This window comes from Elephas maximus, chromosome 18 (assembly GCF_024166365.1).
Source record: "Elephas maximus indicus isolate mEleMax1 chromosome 18, mEleMax1 primary haplotype, whole genome shotgun sequence".
NCBI classification, from domain to species: Eukaryota; Metazoa; Chordata; class Mammalia; order Proboscidea; family Elephantidae; genus Elephas; species Elephas maximus.
Window position 1 is genome coordinate 17,879,424 of NC_064836.1, and position 17,994 is coordinate 17,897,417.

The 17,994-nt window shown below is 46.6% G+C and overlaps 1 protein-coding gene across 2 annotated transcripts in view; it reads right to left on the bottom strand.

Annotated features, from left to right (window-relative positions):
* Positions 1-385: 385 nt before the first annotated feature.
* Positions 386-17,994, bottom strand: part of CD34 (CD34 molecule) — a 39,209-nt gene continuing 21,600 nt past the window's right edge. Inside the window, exons 6-9 of one of the 2 annotated variants that reach the window (XM_049858025.1) lie at positions 3,513-3,660; positions 3,194-3,246; positions 2,682-2,846; positions 386-2,013 (exon numbers count right to left, since the gene is read on the bottom strand). In XM_049858025.1, the coding sequence (XP_049713982.1) occupies positions 1,828-2,013; positions 2,682-2,846; positions 3,194-3,246; positions 3,513-3,660 (552 nt within the window). In that variant the 3' untranslated portion in view covers positions 386-1,827. Of the gene's footprint in view, positions 2,174-2,681; positions 2,847-3,193; positions 3,247-3,512; positions 3,661-17,994 lie in introns of both variants that reach the window. The other variant, XM_049858026.1, reaches the window with a different exon arrangement.

Below are 17,994 nucleotides of genomic sequence, written 5' to 3' on the forward strand. Positions count from 1 at the left end.
CCTACACAGTCCTCCCTCAGGGTTTCTGCCGTGAGCCTCGGGTGGGTGGGGGGCCTGATAACAGAGAATGCACAGGGCACTCCTTCGTCCCCTTGTTTTGCGTATTTTGTCTGCAGCAGAGGGTACACAAAGGGTACAGCTAACAAGCCCTCAGCACGCCACCCCATCCTGAAGTCCTGCTGCCTTCTGGCCTGCCTTTCCCGCCAGACTACAGACATCAGCCTCCCTGTGAGCCTCTGGGCACCCCCACTGAGGAGGGAAGGCAGTTGGCAGACACAGCCTACGGGCAACAACCTGGATGGCCTCTCACCTGGCTAACCCCACCACTGCCTGGTGTCTTAAGGGGGCCACTCTGGCATTCAGACATACCACCTGGGATGGAGCCACACAACAAACCTGTTCCGGTATCACTTTAATTACAGTATTTACACACACTTTTTATTCAGAAAAAAAAAAAAAAAAAAACACCCAATTCTCCCATCTCTGGAAAGTTACTATTACCAACCGTCATCGAACCCAGGGATCCCTGCTCACTCCTCTGGGCGGGGCGGGGGGGGGGCAGGACCAGGATCCCTCTGGGAGGCAGCGGCTGTGGGGACTAGCCTTTGGAGATGCCCTGGGGCCTTGACCACAAGCCTTTGGAGATGCCCTGGGGCCTTGACCACAAGCCTTTGGAGATGCCCTGGGGCCTTGACCACAAGCCTTTGGAGATGCCCTGGGGCCTTGACCACAAGCCTTTGGAGATGCCCTGGGGCCTTGACCACAAGCCTTTGGAGATGCCCTGGGGCCTTGACCACAAGTGCGGCAGAGCAGTGAGAAGGTTTGGGGAAGGGAAGGCAGAGACAGAAAGGATTCTTCTGGGGGGCTGAGGCCACAGCTCAACCCATGAGTCTGGGGAGGGAGGAGGAAGCCAGGCTGTCCCATGAGAGGGTAAGCAGGACCTCTAGCCTCAGAGCAAGAGGGTTCCTCTGAACAGCACAGGTGAAGAGGCTCTGCTCAAAGACCTGGTCCCACGGTCCTGTCCACTCTGACCCAGAGGATGAAGCAGGAGCCCAAAGAAGAGGCTGGGGTGGCCCGTGAGAGAAGACCAGGACTGAAGTCATTTGCTTTCCCCTATTTGCCCCCGCAGAGGGGCACACTTGTGTTCAGGAACTCCAACCTCCTCCTCCCAACTCTCAGACACTGGGCATTGCTCTAAAACTTGAGCTCGGCCCTGGCTCCAGCCAGAATACCCTGCAGGCTTCTGTAAACCAAGGGAACAGGGGGAGCTGGGAGAGCAAGAAGGAAGCTGAGGGCAGAAGCCTCAGTGTCTTGGAGGAGGGATAAGGGAAGGGTTGAAGACGCCTAGTTTTCTGGGTACATCATTACAAGGGAGCAGGTGGAAAGTGTTACTCTGTTTCCCAAAAGTGGAGGAAGAAAATATAAGAAACAGTAAAAGGCAAAGCTTCCTGGGAGGAAACAGTCATCCAGAAAAGCCCGGGTTTCCCCTGGGTCTCCTGTAATAAGGTGGAAAAGATAAGGGCTGGGAAAGGGTGCTTGGGCGTGAATGCAGCAAGATAGCAACCCCCCCCCCCCCCCCCGCCCACCGGAGGCTTCCCTGGACCAAATAAGACCAGAGTCTGGGTTCAGGGGCTGAATTTGTAAAGGACACGGGTTACCTGCCTCTCCCCAAGGTGGAGAGAAACCCCAGGCTCGGTGCAGTGCAGGGCTCCGGGCAAGGCCTCTGAGGGTGCGTAGAGTGGGAAAGGGTAGAACATGAGGGCTGTCTCCAGACACAGGGGGAGGCCCTTCCCAGGACATTGCCCAGTCTTGCCCCACCCTGCCAAGTCACAATTCGGTATCAGCCACCACATGCTGTCTTGCTGAATGGCCGTTTCTGGATGTGGCCTGGCCGGTCCCGTTCTCCTGAGCCCCTTGGTTCACAATGGCCTTTCCCTGGGCCTCGGGGGAGGCCCCAGGGCTTGAGCTATACCCCTGGCCTCCACCGCTCTCCGAGTGATAAGGCTCTTCGCCCTAGACAGTGTATAAATAAAGGAGCATTATCTAGTAAGCAGGGTGAGGCGCCGTGGGGGAGGGGCCCTGACAGGAAGGGGCAGAAAGAGCGGGAGGTGGAGGGAGGTTGCAGCGTAGGTGTGGACTCCTTTCTTCCTGAAGAGGCTCAGGGTTCCAGCTCCTAGAGAAGAAAGGACAGAGAGGCACCACAGCAGAGGCTCAGCAGGCGGCCCCCACAGGACAACAGGCAGTCCCCAGCGTGGAACGAACTCCCCAGAGTCAGTCTCGGCCTGTCCTCCTTTATCCAGAAAATGTCAAGAGCAAGTTTCCCTTCCTCAGTCCCCTTCTTGTGAGCAAGGCAGTGCCCATGGGCATTCAGTACACTTGGCAAACAAGCGCAGCTGATTCAGCAGCCTGTCCTGCTTGCCCCCAGCTAGACTATCCCAGGAAAAATAATGAAGGGATGACATGAACCCTACCACAGTGTGCAGGTGGGCTGGCCCCAGTTAGCACCCCGCCCCATTGGCTGTCTACTGTTTTGAATCTTCCATGGGTATGGTGTGTGTACACGTGAATATCCCTGTGTAAGGGCACAGACTGACTTTTTTGGCATTTCGCATGACATTCATGGCCCTCCCGAGAAGACCACTATCGTCCTCATCTCCTTTGCCCTGGACCCCTGAACTGACCAGCCTTTCTCCAGCGGGGTTCCAACTGCGGCGGTTCATTAGGAAATAGCCAGTGGTGCCCAAGATAGCCAGCAGGATTCCCGAGGTCACCACAGCAATCAGGGTCTTGCGGGAATAGCTTTGGTGGCTCAGAACATTTTCTTCAGTGAAGTCACGGATGCCCAGCTTGAAGAGAGAACACAGAAAAGACAGCCTGTCACTTGTGGAATGTGGGTCCCGGAAGAGGGGCCCAGCTCTCTCTTGACCCCATTATGGGACACAAGAATGAATGAACACAAGAGGCCACAGACCACAGGGATTTTCAGAGCTGAGGATTTAAGACTAATATCTCTATATTAAGACACACTTTAAAATCTTTGGATCAAGCATAAAAATGTGAAAATCATCAGAGGAGGATGAAGAGATAGGAAGGGTAAGTCTGGAGAAGATAATTACCTCCCTTTCCCATCCCGATGAGCTCCCCTGAGCCAGTTTTCCCTCCGCAAGGCATCATTTCATTTCAGAGAACTTACCTTTTGCAGGTCAAACCGGTGTTTTTCCATAAACTGGAGCTTGCTGGGAAGTTCTAGAATTAGGAACAAGGGTTGCTGAATCTAGGTGCTAAACCAGCTCATCCTGCTCTACCCTCCCATGCTGTCCTAGAAGATACTTTCATGGCCAGAGGGGCCCACCTCAGGAGGGCCTCTCCCGGTGTGGGCCAGGCCCTCATCCATAGCACCTGTGCTTTCTGGAGCTGAGATGCCTGATCTGTACCCAGGATCCTCTGAACCTCAGCCCTCCCTAACCTCAACCTGACTCCTTCCAAACTCTGTGGACAGACATGCTCCTTACCTGTTCTGTTGGGCAAGAACAGCATCAGGCACTGAGGCTTTATCTCTGACTGGGCCAGGAGCAAGGAGCACACCTCAGCCCCAGCCTGCTCCTTTTCATCACACAGTATTTGGACCAGGTCCTCTCCTTTGTCCTTCTTAAAGTCCTCCTGGGAAGACAGAGAAAAACAGTGATGAAATTACTAGTGGACTCCGAATTACATTTAGAATCTCAGGCAGTAGTTCTGATTAGTCACAATACTACCCCTCCACAAGAACCCTTTTTTCTAAAATTCCAACTGAAAAAAGCAAACAAACACTGCAAACTATGTAAGTGCAAAATCACATAAGAAAAAAATTTTTTCCTAGTGCCAAAGCATGCAGAACGAACATCTATTAGTCAGGACAGCAGAGGTGTCTTGAGCGGCACACCAAGGCGCCAGAGAAACAAACTTAGGAAACATCATCTTATGTAGGGATTGCCCACGTATGTGTATGCTATTTGAGCAGAATTCAAAAGAAACCGCCAATAACAGAAAATGTTAATGCACGAGAGCAACGAAGAGAAAAACCCTTTGTTTCAATGTTACAGTAGCCCTAAGTGTTGGAGGAAAAGGAGCAAGGAGGGCTGGAGAACAAATCTGTGGTTTTATATTCTTAAGGTCCTCAGGCCCTTCCCTCTTACTTTGCAAACCAGTTGCAGTAGGGTTGATTCCGAGTCATGATGACCCCATGCGTGTCAGAGTAAAGGTGTGCTCCATAGGATTTTCAGTGGCTGATTTTTCAGAAGTAGGTCACCAGGCCTTTATTCCAAGGCACCTCTGAGTGGACCTCTACCTCCAACTTTTCAGTTAACAGCTAAGCACATTAACCGTTTATACCATCTGTTATGGATTGAACCATGTCCCCAAAAATATATGTTCACTTGGCTAGGCCATGATTTCCAGTATTGTGTGATTGTCCGCCATTTTGTCATCTGATGTGATTTTCCTACGTCTTGTAAATCCTACCTCTATGATGTTAATGGAAACCCTGGTGGCATAGTGGTTAAGTGCTACTGCTGCTAACCAAGAGGTCTGCAGTTCAAATCCGCCAGGCGCTCCTTGGAAACTCTATGGGGCAGTTCTACTCTGTCCCATAGAGTCGAAATCGACTCGACAGCAGTGGGTATGATGTTAGTAAGGCAGGATTAGAGGCAGTTATGTCAATGAGTCAGGACTCCCTCTATAAGATTAGGTTTTGTCTTAAGTCAATATATTCTGAGATATAAAAGAAAGAAACAAGCAGAGAGACAGAAGGACCTCATACCACCAAGAAAGCACAGTGTGTCCTTTGGACCTGGGGTCCTTGCGCTGAGAAGCTCCTAGACCAGGGGAAGATTGATGACAAGGACCTTCCTCCAGAGCTAACAGAGAGAGAAAGCCTTCCCCGGGAGCTGGCGCCCTGAATTCAGACTTCTAGCCTACTAGACTGTGAGAGAATAAACTTCTCTTTGTTAAAGCCATCCACTTGTGGTATTTCTGTTATAGCAGCACTAGATGACTAAGATGCCATCCAGGTGGTCTGAAGGGGTCCCACAAAGAACATTGCTCAAACTGACACGCTGTTTTTGTGTAGTCTTCCGTTCCAGTTTTACATGCGGTTTATAGATCCAGGTTGCTGACAAATCCATAATTTTTTTTTTCTTTTTAGATGATCTTTTTTTTTTTTAATTGTGCTTTAGGTGAAAGTTTACAGCTCAAGTTAGTTTCTCATATAAAAATTTATGCACACATTGTTATTTGACCCTAGTTGCTATTCCTATAATATGTCAGCACACTCCTCCTTTCCACCCCAGATTTCCGGTGTCCATTCAACCAGTTCCTGTCCCTTTCTGTCTTCTCATCTCCTCTCCTGGGAGAAGCTGCCCATTTAGTCTCATGTATCTGCTTGAGCTAAATGCACATTCCTCATAGAGTATCATTTTATATCTTATAGTCCAGTCTAATCTGTCTGAAAATTTGGTTTGGGGAATGCTTTTAGTTCTGGGTTAACAGAGAGTCTGGGGGCCGTATCTTCTCGGGTTCCACCTGTCTTGGTCAGACCATTAAGTTTGGTCTTTTTAGTAGAATTTGAGACCTGCACCCCACTTTTTTCCTGCTCCATCAGGGACTCTCTGTTGTGTTCCCTGTCAGAGCAGTCATTGGTAGTAGCTGGGCACCATCTAGTTCTTCTGGTCTCAGGCTGATGGAGTCTCTGGTTTATGTGGTCCTTTTTGTTTCTTGGCCTAATATTTTCCTTATGTCTTTGGTGTTTTTTATTCTCCGTTACTCCAGGTGTGTTGGGAACAATTGATGCATCTTAGATGGCCGCTCACTAGCTTTTAAGACCCCAGACACCGCTTACCAAAGTGGGATACAGAACATTCTCTTAAACTTTGTTATGCCAGTTGACCTAGATGTCCCCTGAAACCATGGTCCCCAGGCCCCCACCCCTGCTACTCTGTCCCTCAAAATATTTGGATGTATTCAGGAAACTTCTTAGCTTTTGGATTTGTCCAGTTGTGCTGACTTCCCCTTTATTGTGTGTTGTCCTTCCTTTCACCTAAGATAATTCTTGTCTACCATTTAGTTAGTGAATACCCCTCTCCCTCCCTCCCCACCCTTGTAACATCAAAGAGTGTTCTCTTCTGTGTTTAAATCTTTTCTTGAGTTCTTATAGTAGTGGTCTCATACAGTATCTGTCCTTTTGTGACTGACTAATTTCACTTAGCATAATGCTTTCCAGATTCATCCATGTTATGTTTCACTGGATTCAAGTTTGTTCTATATACCATTGCATAGTATCCCATTGTTTATGCGTTTGTTTATCCATTTGTCTGTTGATGGGCACCTAGGTTGTTTCCACCTTTTTGTTATTCTGAACAGTGCTGCAATGAACATGGGTGTGCTATTTGTGTGATGGCTCTTATTTCTCTAGGATATATTCCATGGAGTGGGATTACTGGATCATATGGTACTTCTATTTCTAGTTTTTTTAAGGAAGTGCCAAATCGATTTCCAAAGTGGTCGTACCATTTTACATTTCCACTAGCAGTGTGTAAGTGTTCCAGTCTCTCCACAACCTCTCCAACATTTATTATTTAGTGTTTTTTGGATTAGTGCCAGCCTTGTTGGGGTGAGATGGTATCTGATTGTAGTTCTGATTTGCATTTCTCTAATGGTTAATGACTGTGAGCACTTCCTCATGTTTCTGTTAGCTGCCTAAATATCTTCTTTGGGGCAGTGCCTGTTATATCGTTTGCCTATTTTTTAATTGGGTTATTTGTCTTTTTGGTGTTGAGATTTTGCAGTGTCTTGTAGATTCTAGAGATTAGACCCTGATCAAATATGTCCTAGCCGAAAATTTTTGCCCAATCTGTAGGTTGTCTTTTTACTCTTTTGGTGAAGTCTTTTGATGACCATAATTGTTTGATTTTTAGGCACTCCCGGTTATCTAGTTTCTCTTCTGGTGTTTGTGAACTGTTAGTAATGTGTTGTATTCTGTTTATACTATGTATTCAGAATCCTAGTGTTGTCCCTATTTTTTCTTCCATTATCTTTATTGTTTTAAATTTTATATTTAGGTCTTTGATCCATTTTGAGTCAGTTTTTGTGCATGGTGTGAGATACGGGTCTTGTTTCATTTTTTTTGCAGATAGATATCCAGCTATGCCAGCACCATTTGTTAAAGAGAATGTCTTTTCTCCGTCTAATGGACTTTGGGCCTTTGTCAAATATCAGCTGCTTATAGATGGATGAATTTATGTCTGGACTCTCAGTTCTGTTCCATTGGTCTATGTATCTGTTGTTTTACCAGTACCAGGCTGTTCTAATTACTGCGGCAATATCTGATAATTCTTAAACAACTGAATCCCAGGAAAGGTATGGGTTGGAAGCCTTGGCTGTGCCCTTCCACCTCCCTGGTTTCACACCTTCCAGACTTTATTCAAGCAGCCTCCAATCAGAGTAGCCTCCCATGCACAGGAAAGGAACTGAAACTTAGACTCTCTCCTCTGTCTGGATGGCAGATGGTAGAGGAGGAAAATCCTGAGCAGCTCTGACAACTTTCTTGAAGGGGAAAACTGATGGGTGTGTGATGGCCATCAGAACTCAGCCTCTGTAGAGGAGAAACCTTCTTGTTGGTGGGGCTGGGCAGCTCCTCATCACAAGGGCAGGGGATCCTCCCAGCTTGGGATGGAGGCTGGTTATTTTCCTCGTGCTGGGACCTAAGGCAGGAAAACCCAGGCTCCTTTGCTCCTGAACAAGGCAAAGTCAGGACTGGCCTCAGGCCCCAGCTTTCTTCTGTCAGCTGGAATTGAAGGCTGCTGAGGGAAAATAGCTGAGCCTGGATTATGTAAACCAGAAAAACAGGGTCAGCCAACCTCCAGCAGTAGCTTCAGAAAACTCCAAGAGGCCAGATCACAGAGAAATGTGTCCTGGGGTTCAGGCTATTGCTGTTTCACCCTTTAGGAAAAAGATTGATTCTGCAGGTCTCCTAGTAAATCCACATATAGAAGTTCTTCTTCTGGAAAAATCTGGTATCTTTAAGACAGCATTTGCAGTGGGTAGTCTGGATACCACATTGGCTATAATCAGCAGTGCCCTTCCTCTCTAGACCCAATTCTCATAGGAGAGTGTTTTAGGCTAGGTTCTCAAGAGGGGCAAAACCAGTGAAGTGTATGCATACACACACACACACACACACACACACACAGAGAGAGAGAAAGGGAGAGATTTATCTCAAGGAAATGGCTCATGCAGTTATAGAGGCTGGGAAGTCCCAAGACCAAGGGTCAGGCATCAGTCTGGAGGCTTCTCCTGATTCATGTAGTGCAGGGGCTGATGAACCAAAGATCATCAGATAAGATGACATGCTGCTGGCATACAGGATGTGGAGGCCAATGAATCCCGAGATTGACAGGTAAGACGGCAGGTCACTGGCTCACAGGCTGCAGAGGCAGATGAATACCAAGATTGGTAGGAAATGGCAGGCCATTGGCTCAAGACTCAAGAACTGAAGGTCAGATGATGACAAGCCACAGGATCCAGAGCAAGCAAGCAAGCTTTGCCAGAATGTCCATATATATATTGGATGCAGGCCATACCTCTGAGGAAACTCCCTTTACAACTGATTGGCTGATCACAACAGAGCACAGCATGGGGATGACTAACTACATCATTACACAAAAGCCAAACCACTGAGGATCATGGCCCAGCCAACTTGACGCACAACTTTAACCATCACAGTCCACGCCTTGTCAACTTGCCACCTGTACACATCTCCTTAAACCATATACAGTCTCTAAATACAGACAATTATAAAGTCATACTTGTGCCTAACATGATACAACTAACGTGCAGACAACTGAAAACGCACTAGCCCATTTACATCTTATATTTTGTAAGTGAAAAAAATTTTTTTTGATGCACATATGGGGGAGCCCTGGTGATGCACACATACAAGGAAGAGATATTCATGACAGTTAGTCTTCATTTCTGCAACTGGTTGTGTGGTCGTAGCTGGTATTTAGAACTACCTTCTTCCACTGCCCATTCCATATTCCCTTTACCCTCAGCAAACACCTCAGCTAGTCATGGTTCTTTGCCTAGTGGGGTGACCCAAACCTTCATTCTGGAAGGGTCTGGGCCATTAGTAGTCATGTTGGAATTGGGTTGCTGTAGTTTTCTATTGATTTTAATCACAGGGCATGGTAGTACTAACAGATGCCTTAAGGGATCTCCTGTATTCTAGACATACTCTTTTTTACCTCCATTAGGCAACAGCAATCTGATTTCTGCTTGGCAGTCAGGATCAATCACACCAGCCAATACGGTAACTCCCTCCTTTGCCTGTTGATCCAGAGACATGAGGAGCCCAGAAGGGCCGTGTGGCATTCTTAACTTCCACTTCAATAGAATTCATGTTGTGTCTCCAGGTGGGAGCATTCTTCCCTTTGGAACTAAGACCTCTAGACTTGCAGAGCATAGCATTGTGGGGACAGGAAGCAAAAATCTTGTGAGTGGATCACTAAGGGTAATAGTGAGTGGTGCCACTCCCACTTCCATCCCTTGATTCCTGGAGCTGTGAATCCTGGCTATGGGAGAAACAGCACCATATATTGGATGCTGGTTTAGAGCATATACGGCCTCCTGGAGAACATTACCCCAACACTGCAAAGTGCTGCCATCTACCTGGAGCCATAACTGTGTCTTTAGAAGGCCATTCCATCGTTCTATCAAGTCAGCTGCTTCAGGATGACTGAGAACGTGGTAAGACTAGTGAATTCCATGAGCATAGGCCCCAGCTATACTTCATTTGCTGTAAACTGAGTCCTTTGATCCAAGGTGATGCTGTGTGGGATAGATGGATAAGGCAATCTGTGAATCCATGGATGGTAGTTTTGGCAGAGGCATTGTGTTCAGGGAAGGCAAATCTGTGTCCAGAGTGTCTATCCCAGAAAGAACAAAATGCTGCCCTTTCCATGATGAAAGTCGTCCAATATAATCAGTCTGCCACCAAGTTGCAGACTGATCACCTAGAGGAATGGTGCCATATCAGGGACTCAGTGTTGGTCTCTGCTGCTGGCAGACTGGGCACTCAGCAGTGGCTGTAGCCAAGTCAGCCTTGGTGAGTGGAAGTTCATGTTGCTGAGCCCGTGCACAACCCCCATCCCTTTGTTCATGAACCCACTGGACAATCATGTGAATGGCTGGGGAAAAAAGGATGACTGGTTTCCACAGAATGCATCATCCTATCCACTTGATTGTTAAAATCCTCTGCTGCTGAGGTCACCCTTTGGTGAGCATTCACATGAGACACAAATATCTTCACTTCTCTGGCCCATTCAGAGAGGTCTATCCACATAACTCTTCCCCAGGCTTCCTTGTCACCAGTTTTCCAATCATGTTCCTTCCAATCCCTGAATAGCCAAGCCACTGGCCATAGCCCATGAATCAGTATACAATTGCACATCTGGCCATTTCTCCTTCCAAGCAAAGTGAACCACCAGGTGCAATGCTCAAAGTTCTTCCCATTGGGAGGACTTCCCTTCACCACTGTCCTTCAGGGAGGTCCCAGAAAAGGGCCTCAGTGCTGCTGCTGTCCACTTTTGAGTGGTGCCTGCATATCGCACAGAATCATCAGTAAACCAGGCATGAGTTTTCTCTTCCTCAGTCAGTTGATCAGAAGGAGCTCCCCAAGAGCCATAGGTGCAGACTGGGAGATGGAAGGTAATGGTCACAGGAGTGGAGACCATGGCATTTAGGCCACTTCTTCATGCAACTTACTCATGCCTTCAGGTCCTGTCTGAGCCCGATCTGGTACATACCACTTCCACTTAATGATGGAGTGCTGCTGTGCACATCCAACTTTATGACTCTGTGGGTCAGACAACACCCAGTTCATGACGGGCAGCTCAGGTCGCATAGTGACTTGGTGGCTCATGGATATGCATTCAGTCTCTACTAAGGCCCAGTAACAAGCCAAAAGCTATTTCTCAAAAGGACAGTAGTTATCAGCAGAGGATGTCAGCACTTTGCTCCAAAATCTTAAGGGTCTGTGCTGTGATTCACCAATATGGGCCTGCCAAAAACTCCAAACAGCATCTCCATCTGCCACTAACACTTCAAGTACCACTGGATCAGCCAGATCATATGGCCCAACTGGCAGAGCAGTTTGCATGGCAGCCTGAACCTGTTACAGAGCCTTCTCTTCTTCTGGGCCCCATTCAAGGTGCCTGAATTTTTGTTGGATTAATATCCCACCCTCTAGCATGCAAATGTTTTACCAATAAGTCCAGAGTCATTGACACTTCTTCCTTACAAGGTCCAATCAGCATAATGTCATCAATGTAATGGATCAGTGTGATGTCTTGTGGAAGGGAAGGGTCATCAAGGTCCCTGCAGACCCAATTATGACATAGGGCTGGAGAGGTGATATACTTCTGAGGTAGGACGGTGAAAGTGTACTGCTGGCCTTGCCAGCTGAAGACAAACTGCTTCTCATGTTCCTTGAAACCAGAATTGAGAAAAAAGCATTGGCCAGATCAATAGCTGCATACCAGATACCAGGAGATGTATTAATTTGCTCAAGTAATGAAACCACATCTGGAACAGAGGGCTGCAATAGGAGTCACCACGGTAAGTTTATGATAATCTACTGTCATTCTCCAAGATTCATCTGTTTTTTGCACAGGCCAAACAGACGAGTCAAATGGAGTTGTGGTGGGAATCACCATCCTGGCACCTTCAAGTCCTAGATGGTGACAGTAATCTCAGCAATACCTCCAGGAATGCGGTATTGCTTTCTGTTTACTATTTTCCTAGGTAGGGACAGATCTAATAGATTCCACTTTGCTTTTCCTTCCATAATAGCCCTTACTCCACTTGTCGGAGATCTAATATTCTGCCAGTTACTGAGTATATCTATTCCTATTATGCATTCTGGAACTGGGGAGATCACTACAGGATGGGCTCAGGGACCCACTGGATTCACTGTCAGAAGTATCTGACCTGACCCCATTAATAACATGACCTCCATATGCTCCCACTCTTACTGGTGAGCCACGGTGACATTTTGAGTATTCTGGAATTAGTGTCAGTTCAGAGCCAGTGTCCAGTAATCCATGAAAAATTTGATTGTTCCCTAATGAACAGTCACTCTCGTAAAAGGCTGTAGGTCCCTTTGGGGAAGGCTGGGAGAAAGATTAACAGTAAAAATTTCTGGCAGTGTAGTGGCGTTCTTCCTCAAGGGGACCCAGTCTGTCAACTTGCTCTTCATTCAAGGGTTGTGGGTCTGTAAACTTGCTCGAGTCTGGGAATTGACTGAGGGGCTGTGGCTCTCTATCCTGGCACTCAGTTAACCTAGAACAGATCAAGTATATATTTAGTAGATTTCCCATCTATTTCACTCCTAGGGACACCATGACTAAGTAGCCAACACTATAAGCCCACATGAGTCAGATTATTCTGATTACAGCTTTGACTCCACTGTTCACTACAGTAACCATGCCCATCTTGTCTTTATCAATTGAGTGCTGCCACTTGGCCTCTACCACCACAGGGTCCAATCAATTCCATTGTAGTTAGATGTCTTAATTCAGTTGAGGCAGTTACCACTGTCAAATCTGACTTACATAAAATAGTAATCACGCAGTCTTCAAGGATGCTGGAGCTCCCTTCACAAATTTGTTCCTCACTGTTGTGATAAAAGGTGTGTCCTCTGGGTACTCAATGTGTGAGTCTAGGGGTCTAATCTGCTAAATCCACTCTGGCATGCCAGTTTCTCTAAGCCTTTAGATACCTTCTTTTACAGTATACCAAAGCAGGTCTAGCACTTCAACTTGATTTACTGTAGGCTACTGTGTAATCCATGCTTCAGTGAACCAACCGAATAAACTATTAGATCCTTTCCTAACCTTTTGAGCTGAAACACTGAATGAAGAATGTGTGCTTAGTGGGCCCACATCAATAAACTCAGACTGATCCAACCTTATGTTCCTTGTGCCCTAACCCTACACGCTTAATAGCCATCTCCACACATATTTCCCAGGTTTCTATCTATACCTATTAGAAAAATCAAGTAGTTTTTTTGAAGTGTAGTGTACCTCCTCCTGGGTCACATTTTGTACTTCACCTTTTGGGGCTCACTGGGACTTAAGTCTAGTTATAGATCTAGAAGCAAAAATGAGTGGTTGGGGTGGGTCCTGTGGACGTTCAGCAATGTCTTATGAGGTACCTGCCCCAGGTGATGCCCCAGGCAATGACTCAGACACCACCCCAGGTGATGACTCAGATATCGTCCCCAGCAATATCTCAGAAAAAGGCTCTTCAGATGCAGCTGGATTAATCCCATTAGATGGGGGTGGAGGGGATAATGGTTTTACTGGGGAGGGTGGCTTAGCAGACAAAGATGGAGTAATCTCTTCAGATGGCTGGTTCTTTCGGCAGGAGTGAATCAATGGAATTTAGAGGCTTAATGTCCCCAGCTTCCTGATTATCTGCCCATATGTCCCCACCCCAAGTTTCAGGATCACATTTTTTCCTAATCAATGTCCTCAGTTTCACTTCAGACACCACTTGAGGCTGGGAATTCAGTTGGCATTGTAATTTAGACACTCTTATGATTCTGAGTTTGGTTTTCAGAATATCAGCTCTGTTGCTACAAGAATTAAGGCTTTGAACTCATTTTTGTGGCCCTTGAGTTGTAACTCTGAAGCCCTGTGCTCATGTCTTTCTTTCACCACTTTGTCTAGTGAAAGTACAACTAACCAACCAGCTTCCTTATAGTTCTCATTCTGACAAAACTGTAGGAAAATATCAAACATGTGATCACCCAGAGCCTGGTTTCTCACCAATACTTGATCTATTGGTGGTGATATTTTGCCTAGTTCTAGTGCCACCTCACACCATGGATTAGCAGTGCCCTGTTTACTACTGGAGACAGTCATCAGGACCTTTAAGACTAGTCAGACTTCAGAACCAATTTAGAAAGCACCGTTAAGATTTTGCTTCTCCAGAACTACCCCATTCTTGGTATCAAATGTCTTAGGCTGGGTTCTCTAGAGAAGCAAAACTAGTGAAATATACGTATACGTATATGTATATGGAGAGAGATTTATCTCAAGGAAATGGCTCATGCAGTTATAGAGGCTGGCAAGTCCCAAGTCTGTGGGTCAGGCATCAGGCTGGAGATTTCTCCTGACTCACCTAGCTGCAGGGGCTGACGAACCCAAGATTGGCAGGCAATATGACAGGCCGCTGGCTCAAGTCCCAAGAAAGAGAGGACAGATAGTGATGAGCTGGATGCAGGATTCAGAACAAGCGAGGAAGCTTTGCCAGAAAGTCCAAATAAATATACTGGATGCAGGCCACACCCCCAAGGAAATTCCCCTTACAACTGATTGGCTGATCACATCAGAGCACATCATACAGGACGACTACATCATTACATAACTGCCAGGTCACTGAGAATCATGGCACACAACCTTAACCATCACAGACAGTCTTACATTACTTATGCTTCCTGAGCACCACACCTTCCCTGGCGCCATGTCTTCTGGATGAGGAGGAGGGAAGATCTTGCCTGGATGACTCTGGGCTTCTGAAGTGTCCCTGGTTGAAACTATGTCTGCTTCTTCAGAGAGGCAGTGACAGAGCTCCTGCAGAATCTAAACTAGCAAAACAGAATGGAGCCCTCCTCAACCTGGTACGTCCTAAAAAGCTGCACCTTCAACAATATCCAGTTGTTCTGACCAATGTTTATCAAGCCCTGAGTGTAAGACACTGTGTGAAAACCTCTGTGAGTGTGTCTTGTGCATAGGGGTAGCTATGAATTCCACATGGTCAAAGATCTCAGTTCACATGTGTGGCAAGTAAAATAAGTGACCAGGCACTGTTCTACATGCTCACACAATCTTATGAGATGGGTATTATTAGTCTCCTCACTTTACAGATGAAGAGTCTGAGGCATGAAGAGATTAAGAGGCCACACCGTTGGTTGTATTGTAATTACCATAAGAAAAGAGGTCCTTGAGTGGCACAGTTTGCACTTGATTAGTAAACTGAAGGTTGGAAGTGCAAACCTTCCTAGTGGTGCCATAAAAGAAAGGCCTGGCAATCTGTTTCTGTAAAGATTACAGCCAGGAAAACCCTCTGAAACAGTTCTACTCTGTAACACATGGGCTTGCCATGAGTAGGAGTCAACTCAACAGCAACAGGGTCTTCATTTATTTTTTTCCCAACCATAACTAAACCATGCTATAGATACAGAAAGGAGAGTAAAGTCTCATCTGATTTGGGGTTATAGGAACATCTCAGAAAGGGTAGAATGTATGCAGGTGAAGCTTGTAGGGACAGACATTCTAAGCAGAGATCCCACAAGGAAGTTCAGGCGTGTGACAGCATGCAGCATTTCAAAGCCCTGGATGCCAGGCGAGCAAAGAACACTGCCTTCTTCCTTGTATTCCCCATCCTTCAAGACTCAACTCATGCTACCACCTCAAAGAGGCCAGTCCTATCTTCAACCAGGCTGGGCATCAACCCATTGTCTGCCACTTACTAGCTTCATTGCTAGTCATATAACTAGCCCAAGTGTCAACTTCCTCACCTGTAAACATGGTTGTTGTGAATAAAGAGGTATTGTGTGAAAAGTGCCCAACATGGTGTCTGGTACCTCATGGGCACTGGACAAATGGCAGTTATTACTATTATTATTATAATATCAATAAGTTATACACTATATCATGTAGACTTCACATTTTGATGTTTAATTATATTCTGCCTTATTGTTATCATCATTCTTCTCTGCCTACACCACCTACCCACTGCCATTGAGGTGATTCCGACTCATAGAGTACAGCTGCCGCATAGGATTTCCAAGGCTGTAATCTTTATGGAAGCAAACTGCCACACCTTCCTCCGTGTGGTGGCTGGTGGGTTCGAACTGCCAACCTTTTAGTTAGCACTGGAGCGCTTTAACCACTGCACCACCAGGGCTCTTTTCTCTCTGACCAGATAGTAAGAATTCTTAGCTAGGGATGGGTGCACACTGCATAATTTAGAACCCAGACTGCACTAAGCATAGCACCAAACAAACAAAAGGACTCAGTGAATTGTTGTTAAACTTAACATCCCAACCGGTTTGGCGTCCACACATGCTCCCTTCACCCCTTGCTTAGTTTCTTGGACCAAATTCCAGGGAAGAACAGAAGCCAGCCACCCACTCTGGAATCCAACAGCATCAGTGAATTGTGTTTGGGCCTGGAGTGGAGCAGGTGGGTCCTGAACAAAGCATAATGCTTCTCCGGATGCCTGGAATAAACACCTTCTCCCAGGAGAGGCTGTGGGCCGGCATCGGGTGAGAGTGGACAGGAGGAAGCCACAGCCCACTTGCCAGGCCCTTCATGGGAATTAGATCTGCAAGACCCTAACCACATCTGCTCACACCCTTTACTCTGCTAAACGATAACCACAAGAATAAAACATCTAACCTTTCTAGAGAGGCATTTTTAAACTTCTCGAAGAACTCTTTTTTTTAAAAAATATTTTATTTATTTTGTTGTTGTCATTGTTGAGAAAACACACAGCAAAACACGCACCAGTTCAAGTTACTACATGTACAATTCAGTGACTTTGATGACACTCTTCTAGTTGTGCAACCATTCTCAGGCTCCTTCTCTGAGCTGTTCCTCCCCCATCACCATAAACTCACTGTCCCCTGAGGTTCCTATCTAATCTTTTGGGTTGTTGTCAAATTAATCCCCTGTAGACAGTTCTTCAAAGAACTCTTAACATATGAAAGAAGCACATTAAGCACTGGGGTGGGCGAGGGTACAGACAGGCATTTTCCCAAATGACCTTTAAGACATATCCCAATGCTGAGATTCTACAATCCATCATCTGTTCCTCCTACCCTTTATTTTAAGAATAATTTTATCTACTTTGGTGTGAGGTTGGCGATGCAGGTAGAATGCCTGTTTTCAGCTAGGGGCTGGAGTAACTAAGGGATCCGCTGTAAGTTACACACACAGTTAGTGAGCGACTGGATGAGAGGGAAAAGCCAGGCTTTCTGTCTACCGAGCTCAGGCTCTTTCCAGTGGACACACCATCTTCATCATTCCTCCATCTGCAACTTATTTTTTCTGCATGGAAGCTGACCTTTAGTTTTTGGGCAGAGGGTGAGGAAGGAGTGGGCAGGGGGATATGAGCTGGAGGCTGGAGGCTGCCTGCCACGGGGGTGAAGTCAATGTGAGAGAGAGGCTGATGCGAGCTGGCTGAGCAAACACAGCTTCTGCAGATAAACAGATGTGGCTCTAGAGAAAGGCGGTTCTAAAAAGTCGGTGGGTTCCCCTGGATCTGGGATGGGTGACACATTCCGCTAACGAGAGTTGGAGATGTGGTAATGGGGGCATGAGAAGGGTGGAGTGATTTCTTCCTAGAAGTTAAAGATGGGAGCAACGGGAGGGGCTGGGATATAAATGTCTACAGAAAAGACAGGCCTAAGTAATCCACATGTGGTGGTTGTGTGCCGTTGAGTGTATTCCAGCTCATAGCGACTATACAGGACAGAGCAGAACGGCCCCATGGGGCTTCCAAGGCTGTGATTTTTATGCAAGCAGATTGCCACATCTTTCTCTGGCAGAGTGACTGGTGACTTCAAACAACTAACCTTTCGGTTAGTAGCTGAGTGCTTAACTGCAAAAAAATAACCCACATGGTGAGAGCTACCTCACTGGGTACTTCCTATGTGCCAGAGCGCACTGTCCAGATAACTGAGAACTACATTTGCATAATTTCTGTTATGGGCATATAGGAGATGCAGGAGCTTGTGGATATGACAGAAGTACTCAAGGATGAGAAGTCAGGGGAATCCAAACCCTTCGTGCCCCTCATTAGGCTGTTGGTGGGGCCTGAATTTCTCACCATTAGAACCAGTGCCTTAAGCCCCTCTGACACCAAAAGTACAAATGCAACTTAAAGAAAATC